Genomic DNA, 24,502 nt, shown 5'->3' with positions numbered 1-24,502 from the left:
TTACAAGTACCTGGCAAGTACCCAAACATTAAATAGATTCTGAACTACTAATGACAGTAATAGCAGTGACTATTCCCTAACGGGCCGATACAGTAAGGAGCGGTAGGAAGAGCTGCGTTAGTGCCGGGCGCACCCGCGTTTGCCGCACGCACAGTCCTGCTCACCTGCTGCTCGATACTGTATTTAAATAGCTTGCAAATGCAAGCCGCGTTCATGAAGCGTTAGGCCCGCGCAACCCATTTTACTGTATAGGCGCTTTATACAGTGCCTATACAGTATCCTGGGTGCGCTGGTACTTGTCATTTCAAATGACATTTGAAATGACAAGTACCAGGAAGTGGATCCCAACTTTAACCCAAGAACCTAAAAACCTAAAATCCCCTCCTCCCGAAGCGACTCTACATGTACCAACTTACTTTTTGTTGCTTTTTCTGCCCTTTCAGCCTTCTCTGCCGTCCTCTGGAGGGGGCAGCCGGCGGCGAAAGCGGCTGCCAGCGGTCCCCCCCGCGCAAGTCCCGGTTCTCCTGGCTCAGCCGCTCCAGCTGCACCTCCAGCTCCTCGATGCGCCGCCGCTGCATCTCCAATAACTTCTGCTGGCTCTCGATGATGTTGTTCAGCTCCAGCAGGTACTCCACGGCGCGGTTCGGGCTCTCGGCTCCAATGGCTAGAGCCAGCGAAGCGCATGATGTCACGGCGCGAGCGAAGGGAAGCGTACTTTCATTGGCTTGAGCACCCAAATTGACGGGCGCTCAAGCCAATGAAAGCACATGGACGGGCATGCGTGATGTCATGCACGCGCATTCATGTGCTTTCATTGGCTTGAGCGCCCGTCAATTTGGGCGCTCAAGCCAATGGCTAGAGCCAGCGAAGCGCATGACGTCACGGCACGAGCGAAGCGAAGCGTACTTTCATTGGCTTGAACGCCCAAATTGACGGGCGCTCAAGCCAATGAAAGCATATGGACGGGCGTGCGTGAACGTACTTCGCTTCGCTCGCGCCGTGACGTCATGCTCTTTGCTGGCTCTAGCCATTGGAGCCGAGAGCCCGAACCGCGCCGTGTTTCTTCTGAGGTAACTCTGTGGTCCCTTTTCCTTAGCAAAGCAGAACTCGGGTGTCAGGGGAATTGAGTAGAGCGCTCCCTCCATGAAGCAGCCCTGAGAGAGGGCCTGATACAGTGCAGAATGTCCCGAGCCCGTAACACAAGAGAGGGGAGGGCCCGGCAGAAGAGACCCCTAGGCAGGGAAGAAGCAGGGACAATTCTATCATACAAGACAAAGCCTATCAAAACCACTAAACTCCAGTGGAGATGTGCAGTGCTGGAGGGCGCCAGCAGTGGGGAGGTATAGTGTAGGACAGGGGTCGGGAACCCATGGCTCGCGAGCCAGATATGGCTCTTTTGAGGGCTGCATCTGGCTCGCAGACAAGTGTCGCCATACTTCGCGGTTCCCCGCTGACCCAGCTGCTCCCCGGTCCTCCGCCGCCCGGGCTTAAAATGCTGTCAGCCCGGGCGGAACGCGGCAGGACAGCTGGAGTCAGCGGCACCGGCGTGCTCTCTTCTCCTCCCCCCCCCCCCCCCCCCCCGCGGCCCGGAAGAGGAAGTGGAGAGCATCGGGTGCCTGTTCGGGAAGAAGAGACCACACTAGCGTGGTCTCTTCTTCCACGCAGGCACCCGATGCTCACCACTTCCTCTTCCGGGCCGCGGGGGGGAGGAGAAGAGTGCACGCCGACTGGAGTCATCCGGGTGCCTGCGCGGGAGTCATCGGGTGTCAGCCGGGTGCCAGCGCTGGAGTCATCGGGTGCCTGCGCGGGTCTTCCCGCGCAGGCACCCGGCTGACACCCGATGACTCCCGCGCAGGCACCCGGATGACTCCAGTCGGCGTGCTCTCTTCTCCTCCCCCCCCCCCCCCCCCCCGCGGCCCGGAAGAGGAAGTGGAGAGCATCGGACCCGCGCAGGCACCCTAGTGTCCGACGGGAAGAAGACTGCAGCGCGGCTCGGAGGAAAATGAAAATCTTCAACCGCGGCCGATGGGACTCCGCCTTCGCCTCCGCGAGGGCTGAAAATGAAGGAGGTTAGCGTTGGGAGGTGGCTGCTGCTGCCGCGAGTTCCCGGGGGGGGGGGAGAGAGAGAGAGTGAATGAATGAGCGAGCAAGCATGTGTGTTTGAGTTCCTGTGTGTGTGAGTGAGAGATTGCATGTATGTGAATGATTGAGAGCCTGTATATGTGAAAGAGAGTATGTCTGTGATTGAGATCCTGCCTGTGAGAGAGAGAGCATGAATGTAAGTTTACCATTGGGAACCTGTATGTGTAAGTTTGTAATTGAAAACCTGTTTGTTTGAAAGAGTATGTGTGTATGATTGAGATCCTTTGTGTGTGAGAGAGATCATGTGTATGTATGATTAAGAGCCTGTGTGTATAAGTAAGAGAGAGATCATGTATGTCTGTGTCTGATTGACAGCTGGTTTAGGTGATGGAGCATGTGAGTATGTGATTGAGAGCCTGTGTTTAAATGAGAGAGAGACCATGTGTGTCTGTGTGATTGAGAGCTGATTTAGGTGAGGGAGCATGTGAGTATGTGATTGAGAGCCTGTGTGTAAATGAGAGAAAGAGAGGACATGTTTGTAAGCATGTGAATGAGAGTCTGTGTGTGAGAGAAAAAGACAGCATGTATTTATGTGATTGAAAGCCTGTGTGTGTGTAAGCGTGAAAAGATAGACAGCATGTGTGTAAATGTGTAATTAAGAGCCTATATAAGTGAGAGAGAAAAAACATTTGTATATGTGAGTGACTGAGAGCATGTGTGTATAGGTGTGTCATTGAGAGCCAGTGTGAGAGAGAGCGCTGGTATGTGACTGAGAGAGGAGAAAGTTCCAAGCAAACCACCCCACCTCCTGCTAATTCAGAACAATCTCAGGACACCTGGATATCAAACGTTCCCAGGTATGCAGAGCAAAAAAAATTTTGTATCCTTATTATTTTTCATTACTGGATCTTTGTGTCTGCTATTTTGAAATATTTTGTTGGTATCTGGAAATGTTTTATATGAGTTTTTAATTATTGGATATTCCACTCATCAGCTGTTTCGAAATATGTTCTTTTTGTTAGTACAGTTTTACTGCTGATGATTTTATATTTCTTGATTTGTTTTATAAGGATGTGTGATGTTTCTTTTTTCCTTTGTTACACTGCATACAGAGACTCTGGCTTGTTGCAGTTTCCAATTCAGTTTTTGTCTGCATGCTTCTTGTTATGCGTTTTAGTCTCTTTATTCTATGTTAGGTGAGGGACAGCACGTGATTCAGGTGAGGTTTTCTGCTGGCGTGTAGTTTCTGTGTAGGACTCTATAGCAGCCTGACTTGGTCCGTTTTCCTAATAGGAGATGTATTGGTGTCTTAAGGCCTGGTGTAATATTTTCAGAGACTTATTGTACTTTAAAAGTGTGATCTTACATAAAATGCACACATTTACTTGTATTTAGTTTTAAACATATTGTATGGCTCTCATGGAATTACATTTTAAAATATGTGGCGTTTATGGCTCTCTCAGCCAAAAAGGTTCCTGACCCCTGGTGTAGGAGAACAGTGACGGTGGGAAGGGGAGCTGCTGGAGTGCAATGGTAACATGTTGAGTCGCTTCCGGAGGAGGGGATTTTAGGTTTTTAGGTTTCCTTTTGGGGGAAAGTTTGCTGTCTACCCTTACCCCTGCCTCTAACGCAGGGGTTAGGGGTAGGCGGTAAATTAGTAGGTTAAACGCGCGGCTAAACTGCAGGTTAAAAAGGCGATAGTCGGGGCGCGCGTTACTGAATGGGGGGGGAATAGCTAATCCGATCGTTTACATCTCATATACATGCCGCGGGCGGAAGGGGTTACTCGTTGATTTAAAGAGGTGGTAAGAATGGGTTAAAGGGGATAGTGAATCGCGGGTTGGGCTAACGCGGCCAAATTGTGAGTAAAAGGCGGGTTAGAAACAGGGTAACTGCGGCCGCACTTTACTGTATTGACCTGTAAGTCAGCTTGACTATTAGCAGTTTATAGATTTCTCTTCCAGGAACTTATCCAAACCATTTTTAAACCCAACTGCAGCAACTGTCCTAATCACATCTTCTAGCAATGAATTCCAGAGCTTAATTGTGCGTTGAGTGATAAAGAATTTTCTCTGATTTGTTTTAAATGGGCTACTTGCTAACTTCTTCGTTCCTCTGTAATCCTCCTATTATCTGAGGGGCCGATGCAATACTTTGGCGCAGAAAGCGGGCACTGAACAGTCATCGCCCGCTTTCTTAACGTGCCCCCCTGGGGGTGCCATGCAATATTTAAATTAGGGGGTCGCATTAGCAAGGAGGCGCTAGGGTCACTTGCACGGCCCTTGTGCCTCCTTGCTAAGGAGAGCCTGAGTGCGTCGGCCCACCGCTGGTTAAGAAAACTGACGTCAGGTTTATCCACGGTGGTTTTCCTAAACACCGCACAGCCAGGAAGTTCAGGAAACGGATGCTTCTCAATTGAGCGTTCATTTCCTGCACCCGACTGCTGGCGTTTTTTTAACTTTTTTTTTGTTTGTTTAAAATTTGTTTACTTTCCTTCCTACTTAATATCGCAATGATATGAAGTAGGAGACAGTATAGAAAAGCCGTTTTTCTGCTTTTCTGTACTGGTTTAAGGAGTGCTCAGCAATTAACGCCTGCTCCAGGCAGGCATTAATTTCTGATCGCTAAATGTGTGTCCTAGACGCACATTTGTTTTTGCATCAGGCGTGAATGCTAATAGCCTCAATCACATGCATTTGCATGTAATTAGCGCTATTAAACTCACTCTGCGTTGGACATGTGTTATAGAGGCGCTAATCCCCTTATTGCATTAGGGGATTAATTAGCACCTATACAACCCGTGTCCAACTGCGGGTTATACAGTGCACTCAGCTGAGCGCACTGTATTGCATCGGCCCCGAAAGAGTAAATAACCAATTCACATTTACCTGCTCTAGTCCTCTCAAGATTTTATAGACCCTCTATCTTATCCCCCCTCAGCCATCTCTTCTCCATGCTGAAAAGCCCTAACCTGTTTAGCCTTTCCTCATAGGGGAACTGTTGCATCTCCTTTATCATGCTGGGCGCCCTTCTCTGTACCCTCTCCAGTGGAACTATATCTTTTTTTTTTAAGATGCAGCGACCACAATTGCGCATAATACTCTAAGTGTGGTCTCACCATGGAGTGATACAGAAGCATTTTGACATTCTCCATTTTATTCACCATTCACTTCTTAATAATTCCTAACAGTTAGTTTGCATTTTTAACCGCTGCAGCATACTGAGCAGACAGTTTCAATGTTTTATCCACTATGATGCCTAGATCTTTTTTCTGAGTGGTAACTCCTAATATGGAATAAAAAGAACGCTATACAGGCAGTATATCACCATAACAATACTTTCTAGAAACCACCATGATCTAGAGTAGAATCGAGACTTTCATACCAAAGCACAGCAAATTAAGGCATCAGTATACCGTCACTTTACTGGAAAAGTAACTACCCTTATATTTGGTGCTTTTTTTTTTTCAATCAGCCTCATCTGCAATTTTTTTTTTTTTTTGCAAAATATTTTTGAAAATGCAAATAAAAAGCAAGTGCTTGCTAAGTAGTTAGCAAAATTGAAAAAGCTTATCTCATGTGAGGATTTGAGCAACATGAAAAAAACCTTCTCATGAAGATTTTTGTGGATCTCAGCTACCATTAATACGAATCTTCACATGAGAAATTTTCTCAAGTTTTCTAACTACTTAGCAAGTACTTTATTTTATTTAATTAAAAAGTATTTCTTAATTGCCCTCCTGATTATATCTGTCAATTCTACTCTAGATCACGGTGGTTCTAGCTAGTACTATAACGCCTAATATGGAACCTAATACTGTGTAAATATGCATCACCTTGCACTCATCCACATTAAATTTCATCTGCCATTTGGGTGTCCAATCTTTCAGTCTTGCAAGGTCCTCCTGCGATGTATCACAATCCGCATATGATTTGATTAGTCTGAATCATTTTCTGGCATTTCAGTATTAAAACAAACAAAAAAAAAACTAAAGAAAAAAGACTTTTCCACTGATTTTTGTTTTTGTTAGAACAAAGTCAATTTTCCACTGTTTGGTTTGTTGTTATAATGAAATTCCCAGGAAAAATAAAAACTGAAAACAAAGGTCCCTAAACATCAAAAGGCCTTATTGCTTTTCTGAATGCCAGTAAATCTGACTCTACTCTTAGCGCTATGGGGAGCGAATTCTACAGCCATGGAGGTGCAACTGAAAAAGCTCTGACACATTTCATGCATTCTCAGTCAACAAGCAGAGCTGAATTAGCCATGACACATGGGTGATATCATCTACAGTATTGAACAGACCCTTTTCTCTTAGCGCATAGAGCTTTTGCTCTTTAGTATGTTACAGAGTTGCCTCATGAGCTCCTTTTTTTTTTCCATCCAAGCAACAGCACGGATGTGTGCCCTTTCGCTCTGTTTTTCTTGATTAATAGTATGATATATATTCCTTCTTTTAATTTTTTTTTCTTTTATTTCGTTGCTTCACTGCTTGGGCAGCCTCCCCAGACAGCACTTTTCAGTGCTACTGTATATAAAAAAAATTTTCTTCACAGAACATTCAGCTCCAAAAAGCCCACTGTTAGTGGCTTCAAGGATTATGACTGCAGTAGCAAAATGTCCATTACAGATGAACATATGTTACTGCTGCCTAGGACCCAAACCATGACCAGGCAAATTGTTTCCATTATGGCTAGATGTCTCCACACTCGCTGAGGTCCAGGGCCTGGAAAATAGAGGAGCTACATAAGGTTTTGAAGAGCCACAGCTGGTGGTCCTCCCAGCATAGAGCCTCATCTTGCTCCCCAGATGTTGAGTTGAGCCAGGAGCTCCTCAGAAAAGTCTCCTCACTGGAGCAGGTCGAGACCTCTGAGTTGAGCAAGCAAAAGAAAGTGTCTAAGAAGAAAAAGCGCCATTCGTTATAGCCAGTGATGCAACCGATGCCGAAAAAGGATTGGGCCCTGGCGTTACTGATGCTTCCTTCCTTGATACCTCGTGCATCGGTGCAAGCTTCTGCATTGTCTATGCACCGGGTCTCAGTGCGTCGTCTGCAACTCTTCACTAAATCATTGGTTCCTTCCATTTGTTTGGGAGCTTTTTCAGGTGCGGAAGGTGATATGCTTCACTTGCCCCACCAGTTTCAAGAGCAGTGTTTCCATTGAGATTACTGGAGCAAGGCCTGTGCCTGGCAGATTTCATTTGCTCACTGTTGCCCTTAATCTCTAACTGGCCAGTAGGACAAATTTTGCAAAGTCCAGAGGGATGTACAAGAGGATTCCATTCTAGTTTCTGAAGAGAATGTTCCACCTCCAGTGCCTGACCAGAAGGCACATCTGCTCTTAAACTAAGTGGCACAGTTAATTAAGACTTTCTTTACCTCCCTGGTAGTTAAGGACAGGAAGGATGCTTCATCCTCTCATTTGCAAGATCTCAGATTTACTCCCCAAAGGAGGAGTCCCAGTAACACTGGGACTCCATCGCAACATGAAACATCGTAACATGTTCTCCATTGCAACCTTTGCAAGATGGTTCTAGTCCTCAATGTTTGCTTGCACAGTCGGATATGGTGCAGAGGTAAAGTTTTTAACTTTGATTCTAATTGAGTATATTTACTTGCTTATAGATAATGGAATAACATTAATTGAAGAGATGGATAACTTTTGAAATTTGAGGAGTGCCGTTGTAAGTAATAACTATGTATAGAGACATTGAGTGACAGACTGGAGTTGGTGAAGTTACGTTGTTGCTGTATAAGGTGAGATAGGGGTTACATATATGGGTGTTGAAGATAGTCATGGTGAATTTGGGATTTTAGGAGTGATTTAAAATTGTTTTGTAAGACGAAAATTGAAGAAATATTGTCTGAATATTATTTTGGGTTATTACCTGAGGGAAGCCTTCATGAAAGAGGGTGAAACGAAGATATTTTTGTTGGACTAGAACCATATAAGAGGAGTGGAGTCCATCATTGTGTGATGTGAAATTAAAATTATAAAGAAAAGAAGATCGTTTTGTGATAAGCTAAAAACAATATAAAGAAAAGAGTGTAAAAACGAGTAATTTATATAAAAAATGCACTATTAGGCATATTGAATGTTAAAAAATATTACAAATAATTATGTTTACAAATATTGATGGGTGCTAATTTTTTAAAAATGGTATGCATGTAATATTTGTGAGTTAGATTTTAATTGTCTAGGTGCTGATCCATAATTTGTTTGAATAAACGTATAAACACGAGATTGTGAAGTATATATTTTCTCTGTGTGTGTTGCCTACTAAGATAGAGAAATGGTTTTATTATACCCTCTTATGTTGTGATACCATGCAGTGGATTCTAGCCAGTTGAAGCATGTCTACTAGGGGTTGTAGCTCTCCAAGGCAACTAAGGACCCCTTTTCAGTCACCTTCTTCATCACTGGGGTCCTGGATTAGTATTCTGTCCCTTCTGCAGTCTGAGGAGGGCTTGACCCCCTATCTGAGCCTCCAGAACATTTGTCTCCATTGGAGGACCTCTCTTCTGGGGTGATACTAGGTGCTTAAAAGATGCGGTGCACGGACCCAAAGGGCCCTCCCACGCACCTACCTTCTGCCTCCACCACCCCCAATTTTGATAGTTAAACTTATGATACAAGTATAACTGGATATAGGCTTAGCTACCTTGTTGTCTAGAATCACCTTCTGTTTCCTCTTGGTGCAGTTGCACTTTGAAAAGAGGGGCCTGGGGTAGTACTATAAGGTCCATTTGACTTGATTTCCAGTCTTTTCCAACACAGACTGCTCCTCTTCTGAGTCCAAGAGCTCCTATCTGCTACGTCTCTTCTTTTACTGAGGGTGGTTCCTGCACAGCTTGTGGATTGGATCACAGACGAAGGGACAGAATCTCAAACATCCTGCACCTCCAGTTCTGTAACACACACACACACTTCTCCACAGGAATTCCCCCTACAATGAACATAGGATATTTCCCTTCACAACTCACCATGCAAAAAAAAAATTCTGTTTTGTCGCCTCAATAACAGATACTTTTTGAAGTAACACAAAATCCTGCAAAAAAAAAGACAGAATGTATGTTGCAAACCCGCCATACATAACAGCACTAACTCGCAGGACTCAAAGGGCAGCAATCCCTCCTGCTCTATAGAAACTACATGCTAGCATAATCCCTCACCTTGGACACACATGCAGAGCACAAACTGACCCTTATCTAATACAAAATAAGGGCCTAATTTAAATACTGAATCGCGCGCACCGGCGAGTGGCCAGTGCGCGCACCGGGAGAGCAGACTTTACTTGTATCGGCCTGTATATCAGGTCTGTGACACAGACTATAAATTTCCGACTTCCTAAACTGATATGATGAATAATACCAGCATTCACAGAAAAACACTGACCATTCTATCTCTGTTTAGTCCTTGTGGAAATAGTGTTCCAATTAAAAATGAAACATTGTTCTTTTTAAATAAGGCTAAGATTATGGTCTCCTCCTCTTATAGAACAGGGAATTTGTAGGAGGCCTGCCACTCTAATGTCTTCTAAACGGTGGGGGTCTGCCAACCAATGATCTATTATAGGTGTTCTAATTCAACTTAGATATTCTTGTAGACGAGTCTTTAACATGCATGTGGTTTTCCTTATGTACACTAGATGGCAGGGGCACCAAATCACATAAACTAAATTAGCTGAAGTGCAAGAGAGATGTTGATGGAAGAAAAAAGGACGTCCTAATAACTGAAGAGGTTGGCCTTGAAAAATGTATGTACATATATTACATCAAATTTGCGAAATAGGAGCACTACTGCACGCACAGAAACACAACAGTCAACAGGGAAATGTGCAGGAAAATTCAATGACCACACTTCTTTGATGTAATCACAATTTTTATATTTAGACGGCAACTCCACAGTGCAATGATACAGAATTTGTAATACAGGAGAGTCCCCTGACACGGACACGTGTTTCGCCACCAGGCTGCGTCGGGAGGGATGGGCAAGCAAAAACTTTGTTATTCTAAAAAATCAAATACAACAAGTGGAGAAAGGATTTTAGAACAGTGGACAAAAACATAAAGGAGCACGGCAATGCTTAAAAACAGTAATTGTGTCATTTTCTGAAAATCAACAATTGTAAGGTAAATCAACAATTATGAGGTAAGCATATCTGGCAGACTGAGTACGGACAGTGGAGTTTTTGCTTGCCCGTCCCTCCCGACGCAGCCTGGTGGCGAAACACGGGTCCGTGTCGGGGGACTCTCCTGTATTACAAATTCTGTATCATTGCACTGTGGAGTTGCCATCTAAATATAAAAATTGTGATTACATCAAAGAAGTGTGGACATTGAATTTTCCTGCACATTTCCCTGTTGACTGTTGTGCATATATAACATCAGCCACATACGTGGCCATGTGGGGCAGTGCTGATATCTTCTTGTGGAATATTCAAGTTAGAATGAACACAATATCCCGAATGTTTTTTGCTCTTTTGAGAGCAAAATAGGGAGACTCTCTTGAAACACTGAGTGAATTTGTAATGTGGACCAATGTTAAGAACATAAGAAATTGCCATGCTGGGTCAGACTTAGGGTCCATCAAGCTCAGCATCCTGTTTCCAACAGAGGCCAAACCAGGCCATTACCCAAATACCAAGAAGATCCCATGCTACTGATGCAATTAATAGCGGTGGCTATTCCCTAAGTAAACTTGATTAATAGCAGTTAATGGACTTCTCCAAGAACATATCCAAACCTTTTTTGAACCCAGCTACACTAACTGCACTAACCACAGCCTCTGGCAACAAATTCCAGAGCTTAATTGTGCACTGAGTGAAAAAGAATTTTCTCCAATTAGTCTTAAATGTGCTACTTGCTAACTTCATGGAATGCCCCCTAGTCCTATTATCCGAAAGTGTAAATAACCGATTCACATCTACTCGTTCAAGACCTCTCATGATCTTAAAGACCTCTATCATATCCCCCCTCAGCCATCTCTTCTCCAAGCTGAACAGCCCTAAACTCTTCAGCCTTTGCTCATAGGGAAGCTGTTCCATCCCCTTTATCATTTTGGTTGCCATTCTCTGTACCTTCTCCATCGCAACTATATCTTTTTTGAGATGCGGCGACCAGAATTCTATACATTATTCAAAGTGTGGTCTCACCATGGAGCGATACAGAGGCATTATGACATTTTCCGTTTTATTAATCATTCCCTTCCTAAAAATTCCTAACATTCTGTTTGCTTTTTTGACTGCTGCAGCACACTAAGCCCATATTTTTAAAGTATTATCCACAATGATGCCTAGATCTTTTTCCTGGGTGGTAACTCCTAATATGGAACCTAATATCGTGTAACTACAGCAAGGATTATTTTTCCCTATATGCAACACCTTGCACTTGTCCACATTAAATTTCATCTGCCGTTTGGATGCCCAGTCTTCCAATCTTGCAAGGTCCTCCTGTAATGCATCACAATCCGCTACTTCCCAATGTTGGAAGCCATCCAGGAGTGATTGACTTGGAATGGGACTCCCCGGAGGCAAGCTTTAAAGGAGGTCGGGCCTTGGAACCCTTGTATCCTCTGGACCCAGCGGTCAAAGAACGCCTGCATTTCCTCAAATTGGATGCCATGGTCTGCGCCTTCTCGAAGCGAATAACCACCCCTGTTGAAGGAGGGGCAGCTTTGAAGGATGCTCACAATAGGCAATTGAATCCATCCTTAAGCAAGCCTTCGACGCAACAACAATGATACTGCAGATCGCTTCCTGCTGTGACCTGGTGACTCGCTCCTGCTTGCTCCTTGCCAGAGAGGCAGATAGCTCTGGGGTGCACGCCAGAGGCGATTGAACCCGCCGCAGCCTTCCTGACAGATGCAAGCTCAAATCTAGTGCGTACCTCGGCCAGCAGAGTAGCCTCAGTGGTGGCGGCCAGAAGACAGCTATGGTTGTGGAACTGGTCAGCAGATGCAACCTCTAAGGCAAATCTCACAAAGATGCCCTTTAAAGGATCCCTCCTTTTCGGAAGCGAGTTGGAGAAGCTAGCCAGTAAGTGGGGCGAATCTACAGTGCCCTAACTATCGAAAGCAGGAAAAAGAAGTCTCAGCACCCCTCTCCATGAGGGGTTGGACCAGGGGCTCCCAGCACTTCTGACCCTACAGAAACCCCATCATTCCAGCCACCTCGACTCTCGGGGAGGAATTGGTCCTTTCGGAACCGGCAACCCAAAAGAGGAACAGGTTCGTTGGCTCATCCCAAGCTTCCCAATGAAGTTGGGCCGACTCATCCACAGGAAGAAGAGAGAGGGAGTCGACTTTCCCTCTTCTACCAGAGGTGGGTCAAGATCAAGTCGGAGAAATGGGTACTAGACATCATACGAGAAGGTTAGCTCTGGAATTTCGCAGCATTCCTTGGGACAGGTTCATGATATTATCTTGTCACTCCCAGCTCAAGAAACTGGCTGTGTAATCCACACTGATAAGCCTCCTGAGTCTGAGGGCTATAAATCCGGTACCCACATCCCAAGTAAATACAGGGCATTATTCCATCTATTTTATCATGCCCAAGAAAGAGGGCTCATTCTGGCCCAACCTGGATATCAAGAGCGTCAACCATCATTTGCGGATATTGCAGTTCCGCATGGAAACTCTCTGCTCTGTCATAATGGCAGTGCAAACGGGAGAGTTCGTAACTTCCCTGGACCTCTCTGAAGCCTACCTTCATATTCCAGTCCATCAAGACCACCAGCGTTTCCTACGTTTTGCGGTACTGGGCCGCCATTACCAGCTCTGGGTGTTACCCTTCGGCCTGGCAACTGCCCCCAGAACATTCTCCAAATTTATGGTGGTTGTGGTGGCAGCACTGAGGAAAGAAGGGATCCTGGTGCATCCGTACTTGGACGACTGACTGATCCAGGCGAAGTCAGTGGAAGAGAGCCTCCAAGTGACCAGCAGGGTCATATCCCTCCTACAGGAACTCGGGTCGTGAGCATGGAAAAGAGCAGCCTCAAGCCCTCCCTGTCCTTAGAGTACCTGGGGGCCTGATTATTCACCAAGCAGAGCAAGGTCTTACTCCCTCCCCCGAGGAGGAGGAAACTGATGGAACAAGTATCCCGGCTGATGACCACAATGCACCCCAAAGTGTGGGACTATCTTCAGGTCCTCGGCCTCATGACATCAACACTGGAAGTAGTACTGTGGGCGAGGGCTCACATGCGGCCTCTCCAGCGTTCCTTACTGTCATGCTGGAACCCACTGTCCCAAGACTACTTGATCCGCCTCCACCTACTAATGGAGGTAGGCTCGCGGCTCCAGTGGAGGCTATAGGAAATCCACCTAAGCAAGGGCGTAAGCCTATCCCCACTGAGCTGGATCAACCTCACAACAGACACGAGCCTCCAAGGGTGGGGATCCCACTGTCAGGAGCTGACAGCACAGGGACAATGGACCAAAGAAGAGGTGAACTGGAACATAAAGCCCCTGGAAGCTTGAGTGGTCAGACTAGCATGCCTGCAGTTCAGCCACAGGCTCCATGGGCAAGCGATCCGGGTGATGTCGGACAATGCAACAACGGTGGCCTATATCAACCGCTAGGGGGGAACCAAGAGCCATCAGGTGTCTCTAGAAATAGACCCCCTTATGGAATGGATGGAGTTAAACCTACAAGGGATCGCAACCTCCCACCTCGCAGGAAAAGACAATGTCACAGCAGACTCCTTTAGAAGGGAAGCCTGGATCCAGGGGAATGGACGCCGTCGACCAAAGGCTTCCAGCTCCTAAGAACATAAGAAAATGCCATACTGGGTCAGACCAAGGGTCCATCAAGCCCAGCATCCTGTTTCCAACAGTGGCCAATCCAGGCCAAAAGAACCTGGCAAGTACCCAAAAACTAAGTCTATTCCATGTAACCATTGCTAATGGCAGTGGCTATTCTCTAAGTGAACTTAATAGCAGGTAATGGACTTCTCCTCCAAGAACTTATCCAATCCTTTTTTAAACACAGCTATACTAACTGCACTAACCACATCCTCTGGCAACAAATTCCAGAGTTTAATTGTGCGTTGAGTAAAAAAGAACTTTCTCCGATTAGTTTTAAATGTGCCCCATGCTAACTTCATGGAGTGCCCCCTAGTCTTTCTACTATCCGAAAGAGTAAATAACAGATTCACATCTACCCGTTCTAGACCTCTCATGATTTTAAACACCTCTATCATATCCCCCCTCAGTCGTCTCTTCTCCAAGCTGAAAAGTCCTAACCTCTTTAGTCTTTCCTCATAGGGGAGTTGTTCCATTCCCCTTATCATTTTGGTAGCCCTTCTCTGTACCTTCTCCATCGCAATTATATTTTTTTTGAGATGCGGAGACCAGAATTGTACACAGTATTCAAGGTGCGGTCTCACCATGGAGCGATACAGAGGCATTATGACATTTTCCGTTTTATTCACCATTCCCTTTCTAATAATTCCCAACATTCTGTTTGCTTTTTTGACTGCCGCAGCACACTGAACCGACAATTTCAATGTGTTATCCACTATGACACCTAGATCTCTTTCTTGGGTTGTAGCACCTACTATGGAACTCAACATTGTGTAATTATAGCATGGGTTATTTTTCCCTATATGCATCACCTTGCACTTATCCACATTAAATTTCATCTGCCATTTGGACACCCAATTTTCCAGTCTCACAAGGTCTTCCTGCAATTTATCACAATCTGCTTGTGATTTAACTACTCTGAACAATTTTGTGTCATCTGCATATTTGATTATCTCACTCTTCGTATTTCTTTCCAGATCATTTATAAATATACAAGCCGTTAAGCCCGTCACAACGGGCTACATTACATTTTTGTTTTCGGTCCATTTTCGAAAACAGCACCCTCCTACACTTTTTCTCCCTCATTCCCCCTTCCCCTCAGTCACTCACCCCCTTCCCACCCCTCAGTCTTACTCACTCTCTGTCTCCCACTGCCTCCTTCCCCTCACTCTCACCTCCCCTCCCCTTCCCTCAGTCACTCCCACCTCTCTCCCCTTCCCTCAGTCACTCCCCACCCTGTCTCAATCCCATCTCCCTCAGCCCTCCTCCACTCCCTTTTTCTCTGCTCCACAACTTCTAACCCTTCCACTTACTCACATCCCTGTCTCTCACCTCTCCCTCATTCTCACTCTTCCCCACCCCCTACCTCCCTCCCACTCAGTCCCTCCCCCTCAGTCCCTCCCTCCCTCTCACTCAGTCCCTCCCCCTACCTCCCTCCCACTCAGTCCCTCCCTCCCTCTCACTCACTGTCCCTCTCTCCCTCTCACTCACTGTCCCTCCCTCCCCCCACTCAGTCCCTCCCTCCCTCTCTCTCCTCCCTCCCTCGCTACTGGCCGCCGCTGCCGCCGCTCCTCGTCATCATTCGCCGCCACCGCCGCTGCCACCGGACGCCGCCGCCCCCCGACACCGCCGCCACCGCTGCCGCTGCCCCCCGACACTGCCGCCGCCATGTTTTTTGTTTTTTTTTGACGCTGGCTAAGACCGACGTCCTTGCCCGCACATGCGCAGTAGAGCTGCGCTCTACTGCGCATTTGCGGGCCGTCGGTCATGGCCCATTTATAAGGTAGATTGAAAAGTAAGGGTCCCAATACAGATCCCTGAGGCATTCCCTTCCACTGAGAAAATTGTCCATTTAATCCTCTTCTCTGTTTCCTGTCTTTTAACCAGTTTGCAATCCATGAAAGGACATCGCCACCTATCCCATGACTTTTTACTTTTCCTAGGAGCTTCTCATGAGGAACTTTGTCAAACACCTTCTGAAAATCCAAGTATACTATATCTACCAGTTCACCTTTATCCACATGTTTATTAACTCCTTCAAAAATGTGAAGCAGATTTGTGAGGCAAGACTTACCCTGGGTAAAGCCATGCTGACTTTGTTCCATTAAACCATGTCTTTCTATATGTTCTGTGATTTCGATGTTTAGAACACTTTCCACTATTTTTCCTGGCACTGAAGTCAGGCTATAACCGGTCTGTAGTTTCCCGGATCGCCCCTGGAGCCCTTTTTAAATATTGGGGTTACATTTGCTATCCTCCAGTCTTCAGGTACAATGGATGATTTTAATGATAAGTTACAAATTTTTACTAATAGGTCTGAAATTTCATTTTTTAGTTCCTTCAGAACTCTGGGGTGTATACCATCCGGTCCGGGTGATTTACTACTCTTCAGTTTGTCAATCAGGCCTACCACATCTTCTAGGTTCATCGTGATTTGATTCAGTCCATCTGAATCATTACCCATGAAAACCTTCTCCATTACTGGTACCTCCCCAACATCCTCTTCAGTAAACACCGAAGCAAAGAAATCATTTAATCTTTCCGCGATGGCCTTATCTTCTCTAAGTGCCCCTTTAACCCCTCGATCATCTAATGGTCCAACTGACTCCCTCACAGGCTTTCTGCTTCGGATATATTTAAAAAGGTTTTTACTGTGAGTTTTTGCCTCTACAGCCAACTTCTTTTCAAATTCTCTCTTAGCCTGTCTTATCAATATCTTACATTTAACTTGCCAATGTTTATGCTTTATCCTATTTTCTTCTGTTGGATCCTTCTTCCAATTTTTGAATGAAGATCTTTTGGCTAAAATAGCTTCTTTCACCTCCCCTTTTAGCCATGCCGGTAATCGTTTTGCCTTCTTTCCACCTTTCTTAATGTGTGGAATACATCTGGACTGTGCTTCTAGAATGGTATTTTTTAACAATGACCACGCCTCTTGGACATTTTTTACTTTTGTAGCTGCTCCTTTCAGTTTTTTTCTAACAATTTTTCTCATTTTATCCTAGTAAATCGCTGGGGTCTCCCGGCCATGGATCTACTGGCCACATCTCACAATGCGAAGATCCTCCAGTTCTTCAGCCGCAGGCGAGATCAGCACTCCGAAGGGATCAACGCCCTTGTCCGGACCTGGCCAGAGGAGGACTTGGTGTATGCTTTTTCCCTCCTGGCCTCTTCTGGGCAAGATCATCCGCAAGATAGAACACCACAGAAGTTTAGTTCTCCTAGAGGACCGGACTGGCCCAGATGCCCATGGTACGCAGACATTCGAAGGCTCCTTGTGGGGAGTCCTCTGTGCCTCCCCCCACACAAGGACCTTCTCCAGCAAGGCCCGATTCTTCACGAAGATCCGGCTCGATTCTCTCTTATGGTCTGGCCCTTGAGAGGGCTCGCCTGAAGAAGGGCGGTTACTCGCGGCCTTGATTGCCACCTTGCTTTCGCTCGGAAGTTCTCAGCGTCTGAAGAATATTTGAGGCCTGGTGCGAGGACCGCAGGGTGCCTCCATGAACGGCCAAGATCCCCATGATTCTTGAATTTTTACAGGGCGGCCTGAAGAATGGGTTGTTCCTCAACTCCTTCAAGGTCCAGGTAGCAGCCCTCTCCTGCTTCAGGGCCGAGGGGAATGGAAACAGTCTGTCGGCACATCCGGACTTGGCCCGTTTCCTAAAAGGGGTCAAAAAACTCCGACCACCCTTAAAGTGGCCGGTGTCCCTAGGTAACCTCAATCTAGTATTGGACTTCTAGCAGGACCTTCCTTCAGACCAATGCACAGTCTGTCGCTATGCCTATTAACACTAAAGACGGTATTCTTGGTGGCAATATGCTCAGCCCGTCGCATCTCAGAACTACAGCACTATCCTGTCGGGAACCATTCCTTCGATTCACTCCAGGAACAGTACAGCTTCGCACTGTCTCCTCCTTCTTACCAAAGGTGGTCTCGGAGTTTCACTTGAATCAATCCATTTCCTTACCGTCACCGGAGGGACATGGGGACACAGAAGACGCCTCCTTCTTCACCATCTAAACGTTGGCAGACTCCTAGTGCAGTATCTGGAGCACTAGGAACTGGTGCACAAGACAGATTGCTTGTTTATTCACTGCGGGAAGAAAAAGGGCGCAGCGGCTTTGCGAGCTACTATAGCTCGCTGGATCAAGGAAGTAATCAAGGCAGCTTACTAGAGGCAGGGAGACCAGCCACTTCAGATCAAAGCTCATTCTATTAGGGCCCAGGCAGTATCTTGGGCAGAGGCTACGCTACTGTCGCCCGCCGACATCTGTCTGGCAGCGACATGGTCTTCCCCACACACTTTCTCCAGGTTCTACCGTCTGGACGTCTAGGTTCGAGAGAACACAGCCCTTGAAAGGGCAGGGCTAACTGGACCACGGGCAGCCTCCCGCCCCATTCGGAAGTAGCTATTGTACATCCCACTGGCCTGAGTCCATCTGGCTACACGCTAGGAAATGGAGAAATTACTTACCTGATAATTTTGTTTTCCTTAGTGTAGACAGATGGACTCGGCATCCCACCCATGGCTGCCCAGGAGAGGCGCCAAGGAATCGCCCATGAGGTGAACCTTGATTCCATATGAATATGGGTAAGCCGGTGTCCTACCCCTAGTTCAGGGCATTCACAGTATGGCTGGTTCCGATGCTTGAGTGCACTGGCGGTCTCCAGTTTTTAATCAAGTTTAGTTAACTAAGGGTTTAATCAAGTTGTATCCAAATTTTAATCAAGTTCTTCGATATATATGTCCGCAGTGGCTTTTCGAAGAGAATACTGAAGAGCTGAGGTCATTGCAGGGGTACATCTAGAGTAACATCAGCTTTGAAATCTGACTCCGTCTCCCATCGGCTAGCAAAGGAACACTTAACCCCACTGGTCCTGAGTCCATCTGTCTTCACTAAGGAAAACAAAATTATCAGGTAAGTAATTTCTCCATTCTTTGTTTTACTACTTACTGCTCCCCCCCCCCCCCTCCAGCCCGCCCCTTTTTCAGGACTCTGTATTTGTGCATGAAAGTGCCAATATTTGCACATGTAGCCCTTTTAAAATCCACCCAATAGTGCACAGAAAGAAAGGTGTCTATAGATGAGATCCAACGCAACCCGCATAAGCAACTTTGCTCACCTGTATTGAAAGATCATCCAGTTTGTCCCACTCTGCATACTCCATCGGATCCTTACACCAGCGTGCACAGTTTAATCTGTTGCGAATTATCTTGTGCAGATTCTCTGGGCCGGAGGGAGGAAAGAAACTTCTGCGCCATTTCCTTAGAGAGAAAAATACTTTTTATCTCTTCAGTGGAGGACTGCAATTTGTTGAGAGTATCCCGCAATGCCGCCGAGCCATTCTTTTATTAACTCCGCTTTCATCTCTTGCATTGTTTTCTCTAGTTTAGCTGCCATTTGCAAATCTCAAGCCTTTGTTTTCTCTCTTATAATGCGCTGTGATTTCACAGTCATTCCTCTCAAAACCTGGCACATGGTGATTCGGCAGTTGTCACCGTGCACCAGAGCAACACACAGATATCTCCAATGTGAAAATGCAGTTTTATGAGGATTATAAAGTAAAGCGTGAGCAGAGTTCTTCTGAGAAGTGTCCTCACAGCTTCATGATGTCACCGGAAGCCAGAATTACTGACTTGATGAAGCACAGTCAGTCAAAGCAGCATGAAAGAATATGGTCCCCCCTGATGCGGAACCTTTATCAAAACACAGACCCGGGTCAGGATATTGGGATTAATGCTGTGCATGAATAAAAATCGATGTGACTGAGAGGAAGCATACCTTTGCTATCACAGAAGAGAACTAAGGATGAGACAAGTTGTATTTTAATTGCTTATTAAAGAAAATATATTAGTTGAACACAAATCCATGATTATACATAAGCAATAGACTGTGTTTCACTAGGAGTGCCTAGTATGAAGATCTGGAATACATCAGTACTTGTTTGCTTGAAATATCTTTGGACATATATTCTCTTAAGTTATTGACATGGAAAGTGGTATTTCTTGTAATGACGAGTCAGTAAATTCCAGGCTCTCATTCACTATTCACAATACATGCAATTCTTCCACAATAGGGAGGTGCTCCAGCCTCATCCAAAGTTTCTTCTTGTCTCAGCTTTCCATATCAATCAAGCCATTGTACCACCTACCTTCCTTCCAAGGCCACATGCACATGAATCAGAGAAGACTCTTCATATGTTGGATTGTAAAAGAACTCTGGCATACTACAAGAAAAGAACTCTGCAATTGACAGCCTTCACAACTGTTTGTGTCCTATGTTACTAACAGACTTGATTTGGCAGTCACCAAACATACACTGTCAAACTGGATAGTGGACTGCATTCAGTACTGCTATGCTTCAGCAGGCTTACAAATTGCAATTTTTGTCAAATCTCATTAAGTGAGAGCTGTGACCTCTTCATTGCACCTACGAGAAGTACCTTTTGAGGACATTGACAAACCTGCAACTTGGTCATCAGTTCAAACCTTTACATCCTATTACTGTCCAGGCAATCTCTCAAAGACAGGCAGTAAATTTGGACTAGCAGTTTTGAGTAACCTGTTCTCACAGTAGTCTACTATCCACAGTGGAATCCAGGTTGCTTATTCATTAAATACTCCACTGCAACCCTAAGTTTTGGACTTCTCACATATCATGGCTAATTCAGCCTACTTACTGATGGAAAATGCAAGTTTGCTTACCAAAAATGGTTTTCTCTGTAAATAGAATGAATTAGCCATGTGAAATACCCTCCAGTCTCCATGGAGAGTCGACTACACAGTTAAAATTAGTTCTGATATCAACTGAGGAGGCTCACGAGGTAATGCCTACATGAGAATTCCCGCATATGCTCAGTGGAGCCAAAACTCTACTAGTTAGGAGAAATGAGTCCGCTGGATGATGTCACTGCTATCTATGGAAACCACTATTTACGGTAAGCAAACCTGCTTTTACGGTCATTTGATTGAGAAATTGCCAACCATCCTTCAATTGGTTTTGATTAACTAAGATCTAACAAACGTAAGGTTGGTCTTGAAAAGACAGATATGGATTTTAAGAAACCTTTCATGCTTTACGCTGTCTCACAGATGATGAAAAAGTTTTCAGGTATGCTTAAAATCTGCAACTTGGATTTTGAAAATTATTTTAGACTCTGCACTGACTTTTCAAAGTTTTATTTCAAATATAGTTAGAACACAATATTTGTGGTTTTAAAAAGAGAAATAAGGTGAAAGTTGAAAAAAGACCTGTTCTGACATGATTGCTGAAAACTCATAGTCCCCTATAATAGTATATTGCAGTTGGCAGCTAATTCCAAATACTGGGTCCTAGACAAGAGAAGGCTTTTTTCTTGGTTTCTATGCACATAAATGCTTTTATTGAGGGAGTCTCCAATATGACTTCCTGTGAAGAACGAAGGCCATGTTTAGGCATTTAATCAATTGCGCGGTCTCTTGCATGTTGAGGACCCTAATTCTGTAAACATTTGAAAATGTAAAATATCTTAAACCAAATTCTATATACAGCAGGCAGCCAATATAAAAAAATCAATACCATTGTGATGTGAGACATATCATTTCAAACTTAGATGGATGTGAGTTGCTGTATTTTGTACAAACTGCAGTCTGTAGATTTGGGTTTAATTTAAATGTGCACAGAATGAATGCTAAATTTTCACTAGAAAGTATGAGCGCAAATTATGAATCATGTGACATTGAGTAAACTACAAGTTATTACATATACTTTTATTATGTTTTAGTTCACAGAAATTAGGCCGACCTTGCTTGTTTGTCATTTGCTAGCCTGTTAATGTAATTACCTTTTCATTTGTGCCTGGCTTTTACTAGTTAATACTGTTTTTGTTAAATTGTATTTTTGTTATGTTTTGTGTGCCTGTTATTGATTGTATTACATGTTGTATGATTTGTTATCTACCCAAAGCCTTAGATAGGCAGTTTTATAAATATAGTAAGAAGTAATAAATGTGGGTACATATCTTACAGTGCATTTGTGCATACAGTACTGTGACTGTTTGTGTTTTGTTGCAGGCATTCCTGGGTAAGCTGCTGTTTGGAGAGTCTCGTGCACTCCTGTGGTGGGTGGGGATTACAATCACCCTCTGTGGGCTCTTCCTTGTGCACACTGCAACCCCACAGCCAGACCAAAGGCATATTGGAGAGAAAAAGGAATAACAGCAACAGCATAAAATTGAGAAAGGACAGAAGCAGACCTCACAAGCACCCTCAGTAAAAGGCTTTGCATCTGTGAAGAGAGTAATGGATGTGGTTCATTGTAGACATGTAAACACATAAACTCTACTTGGCAATGCAACAGGACAGATTACTAATTTTGAAAGTGTTGGCAGTGTCAACTGGCACAGTCATTCTTCAGCGAGCTAAGGGAGGAACATGGAATGACAGGCTTATTTTTTTTTGTTGTTGTTGCATTTCCAACATACATTTTCTAAATTAACTTATTTTTTCTACTATATCAATAGATTTTTAGCTTGTTGGTGAAACATGATAAAGGTATAATCTTGTCTAGCCTGAGGTTAGGATATTTTGGTCTGTTTGGGGATTTTTTTTTTTTTTGGGGGGGGGGGATTATAAGTACTCATTTTTTGCTTTGTGCTAAAGATAATGTTGAAGTGTTACCATGACCCTCCTCACAGCCTGATTGATTATATATATATATATATATATATAATGCTTTATAATAAAGAGGAGAAAGTTTCTTCTGTTCTACAATTTCCTCCTAGACAAATGGAATTGAATCACAATATTTTTAATATCTGATGATTGCCTTTTATTTTTCTAAAGGTTCTGTCACTAGGACGAACAGTAGTGGGAAAAGGAGTACCTTGCCTGGTTCCTCTATGCAACTAAAAAAAAAAAAATCTAAGGATTCCCGTTCATCCTCACCTCTTCTCTTGAATACTTATATAACGTTTGAGCCCATTTTCAAAAATTGGCCTCACACCCATAACGTCTTCCATAAAGTACCACTCAGATCCATAAAATTTCTCAGTATCCACTGATATTACTGAATTATTCTCTTCATTGTTTGAGTGCAAAATGCTTAAGGTCCTCAACAAATTGTCACTAGCATGTCTCCCTGTGATAAAACCTAGTTGATTCCTATGTATAAGTTTTATTATTATATGTTCTAGCCTATTTATTAAAATGTTTGCAAAAATGTTCATATCATTATTTAATAAAGAATTAGGATGATATGACAAACATTCTTCTTTTGTCTTCCCCTCTTTGTGAATCACTGTTATAGTAGCATCATACAATGTTTAGGAAGTACCCCAGAATCTGACCTACTAAAATAACCAAACAAGATAGGGACCAATACCACTGAGAATTTTGTTTATAATACTCTATCAAATCCATTGGTGCCCACATGCCTTACTCTCCTTTAATTTTTTAGTAGTATCATTTACTTTGAGTTCAGTTTTAGGGGCATCCAATCTTTTTCTTCTCTGCTCAATTTTGGAAGTTTAATTCCTTTTAGAAATTCTCTAAACCCTCTCTTTCTGCAAGAAAAACAGTTCATTCTAAAACGTTTTGAAGGTCTCAGCAATTTTTTTTATTTTTTAAGAGTTCTCAGACACTTTGCCTTCTACTTGCACTTCTATAATTTTGTTGGTTATTCTCTTACCCCTCAATTTTCAGGCCAGGTTACCACCAGATTTTATTCTAAAAAAAAAAAAAAAATTGAGATTTAGTAAGCTTCAACAAATAGTATATTCTATCCTTTAACAAAGCATTATTTCCATTTCATCCTGCCCCACCAGTCCAGTCCTTACTAGTAGGTTATGACCTCTTACCAGTAGATGAAGGCAGAGCATACAGACTTTCTCTGTGATGTTATCACTATATATTGTGGTACAGCATAGAGAAATTTCAGTATTCTCTGCCTCCAGCAGATGATAGGTCTCATTTTTGATACAGCAGGAGTGCCGAGGAGCAGAGGGATAGTTTGATGCTGCTGGGGGATGGGTCTCTGATTCATCTAAGAGAGGGAGCCCAATTTGGAGACTCCCTAGTCCCAAAAGAGTGAGATTGAGCCTTTGAGGATGTGCCCCTTTTCTGAGCCAGCAGAAGAAAAAAAGTGCCCTGGTCAACTTCAGTGTGCTATGGAAAGGAGCTCTCTTGCCTGCCTGCTACTCTTCACAAACCGCCCCACCCCTATTGTTAAGTCTGCTGCTTTGAGTTTTTGGTGTAAAAAAAAACCAAAGGGGAAAGGGGAGTGAGAGGCAGCAGCTATGAGGACTTTCACTGAGCAGCTGTTCCAGGGCAAGGCTCCATAGTCAGTCCTCAGAGGATTTTTGGGGCCATCTTTTCTTCAGTAGCATGAGAGGAGGACTCTGGAACAGTAGTTGGACTGGACAGGGCCATGATGGAGAAGGGGAAATGCAGCAGGTTCCACAGCATGTGCAGAAGCAGGCATTCTGCATCATCAGCGGGGCCTTTGTGTGTGGCCTGTATTAAGGCCAGGGAGGTCCCGGGGCACCACTCCTGAGTTCCGGGGCCATCAGTGCATCTACTTTATTGGGGATGGCAACCATGGAGGATCCACAGCCAGAGCAGGAATCTGGAGCAGTCTCT

General features: G+C 44.5%; 1 protein-coding gene across 1 annotated transcript in view; it reads left to right on the top strand.

Annotated features, from left to right (window-relative positions):
• The window catches only part of TMEM42 (transmembrane protein 42), a 50,748-nt gene extending 27,618 nt beyond the window's left edge, over positions 1-23,130 (top strand). Inside the window, exon 3 of the mRNA XM_029589692.1 lies at positions 21,938-23,130. Coding sequence (XP_029445552.1) covers positions 21,938-22,081 — 144 coding nt within the window. The 3' untranslated portion in view covers positions 22,082-23,130. The remainder of the gene's footprint in view (positions 1-21,937) is intronic.
• The last annotated feature ends 1,372 nt before the right edge of the window (positions 23,131-24,502 follow it).

The sequence above is a fragment of the Rhinatrema bivittatum genome, chromosome 2, assembly GCF_901001135.1.
Source record: "Rhinatrema bivittatum chromosome 2, aRhiBiv1.1, whole genome shotgun sequence".
Taxonomy (NCBI): Eukaryota; Metazoa; Chordata; class Amphibia; order Gymnophiona; family Rhinatrematidae; genus Rhinatrema; species Rhinatrema bivittatum.
This window is presented reverse-complemented; position numbering and strand designations above follow the sequence as displayed.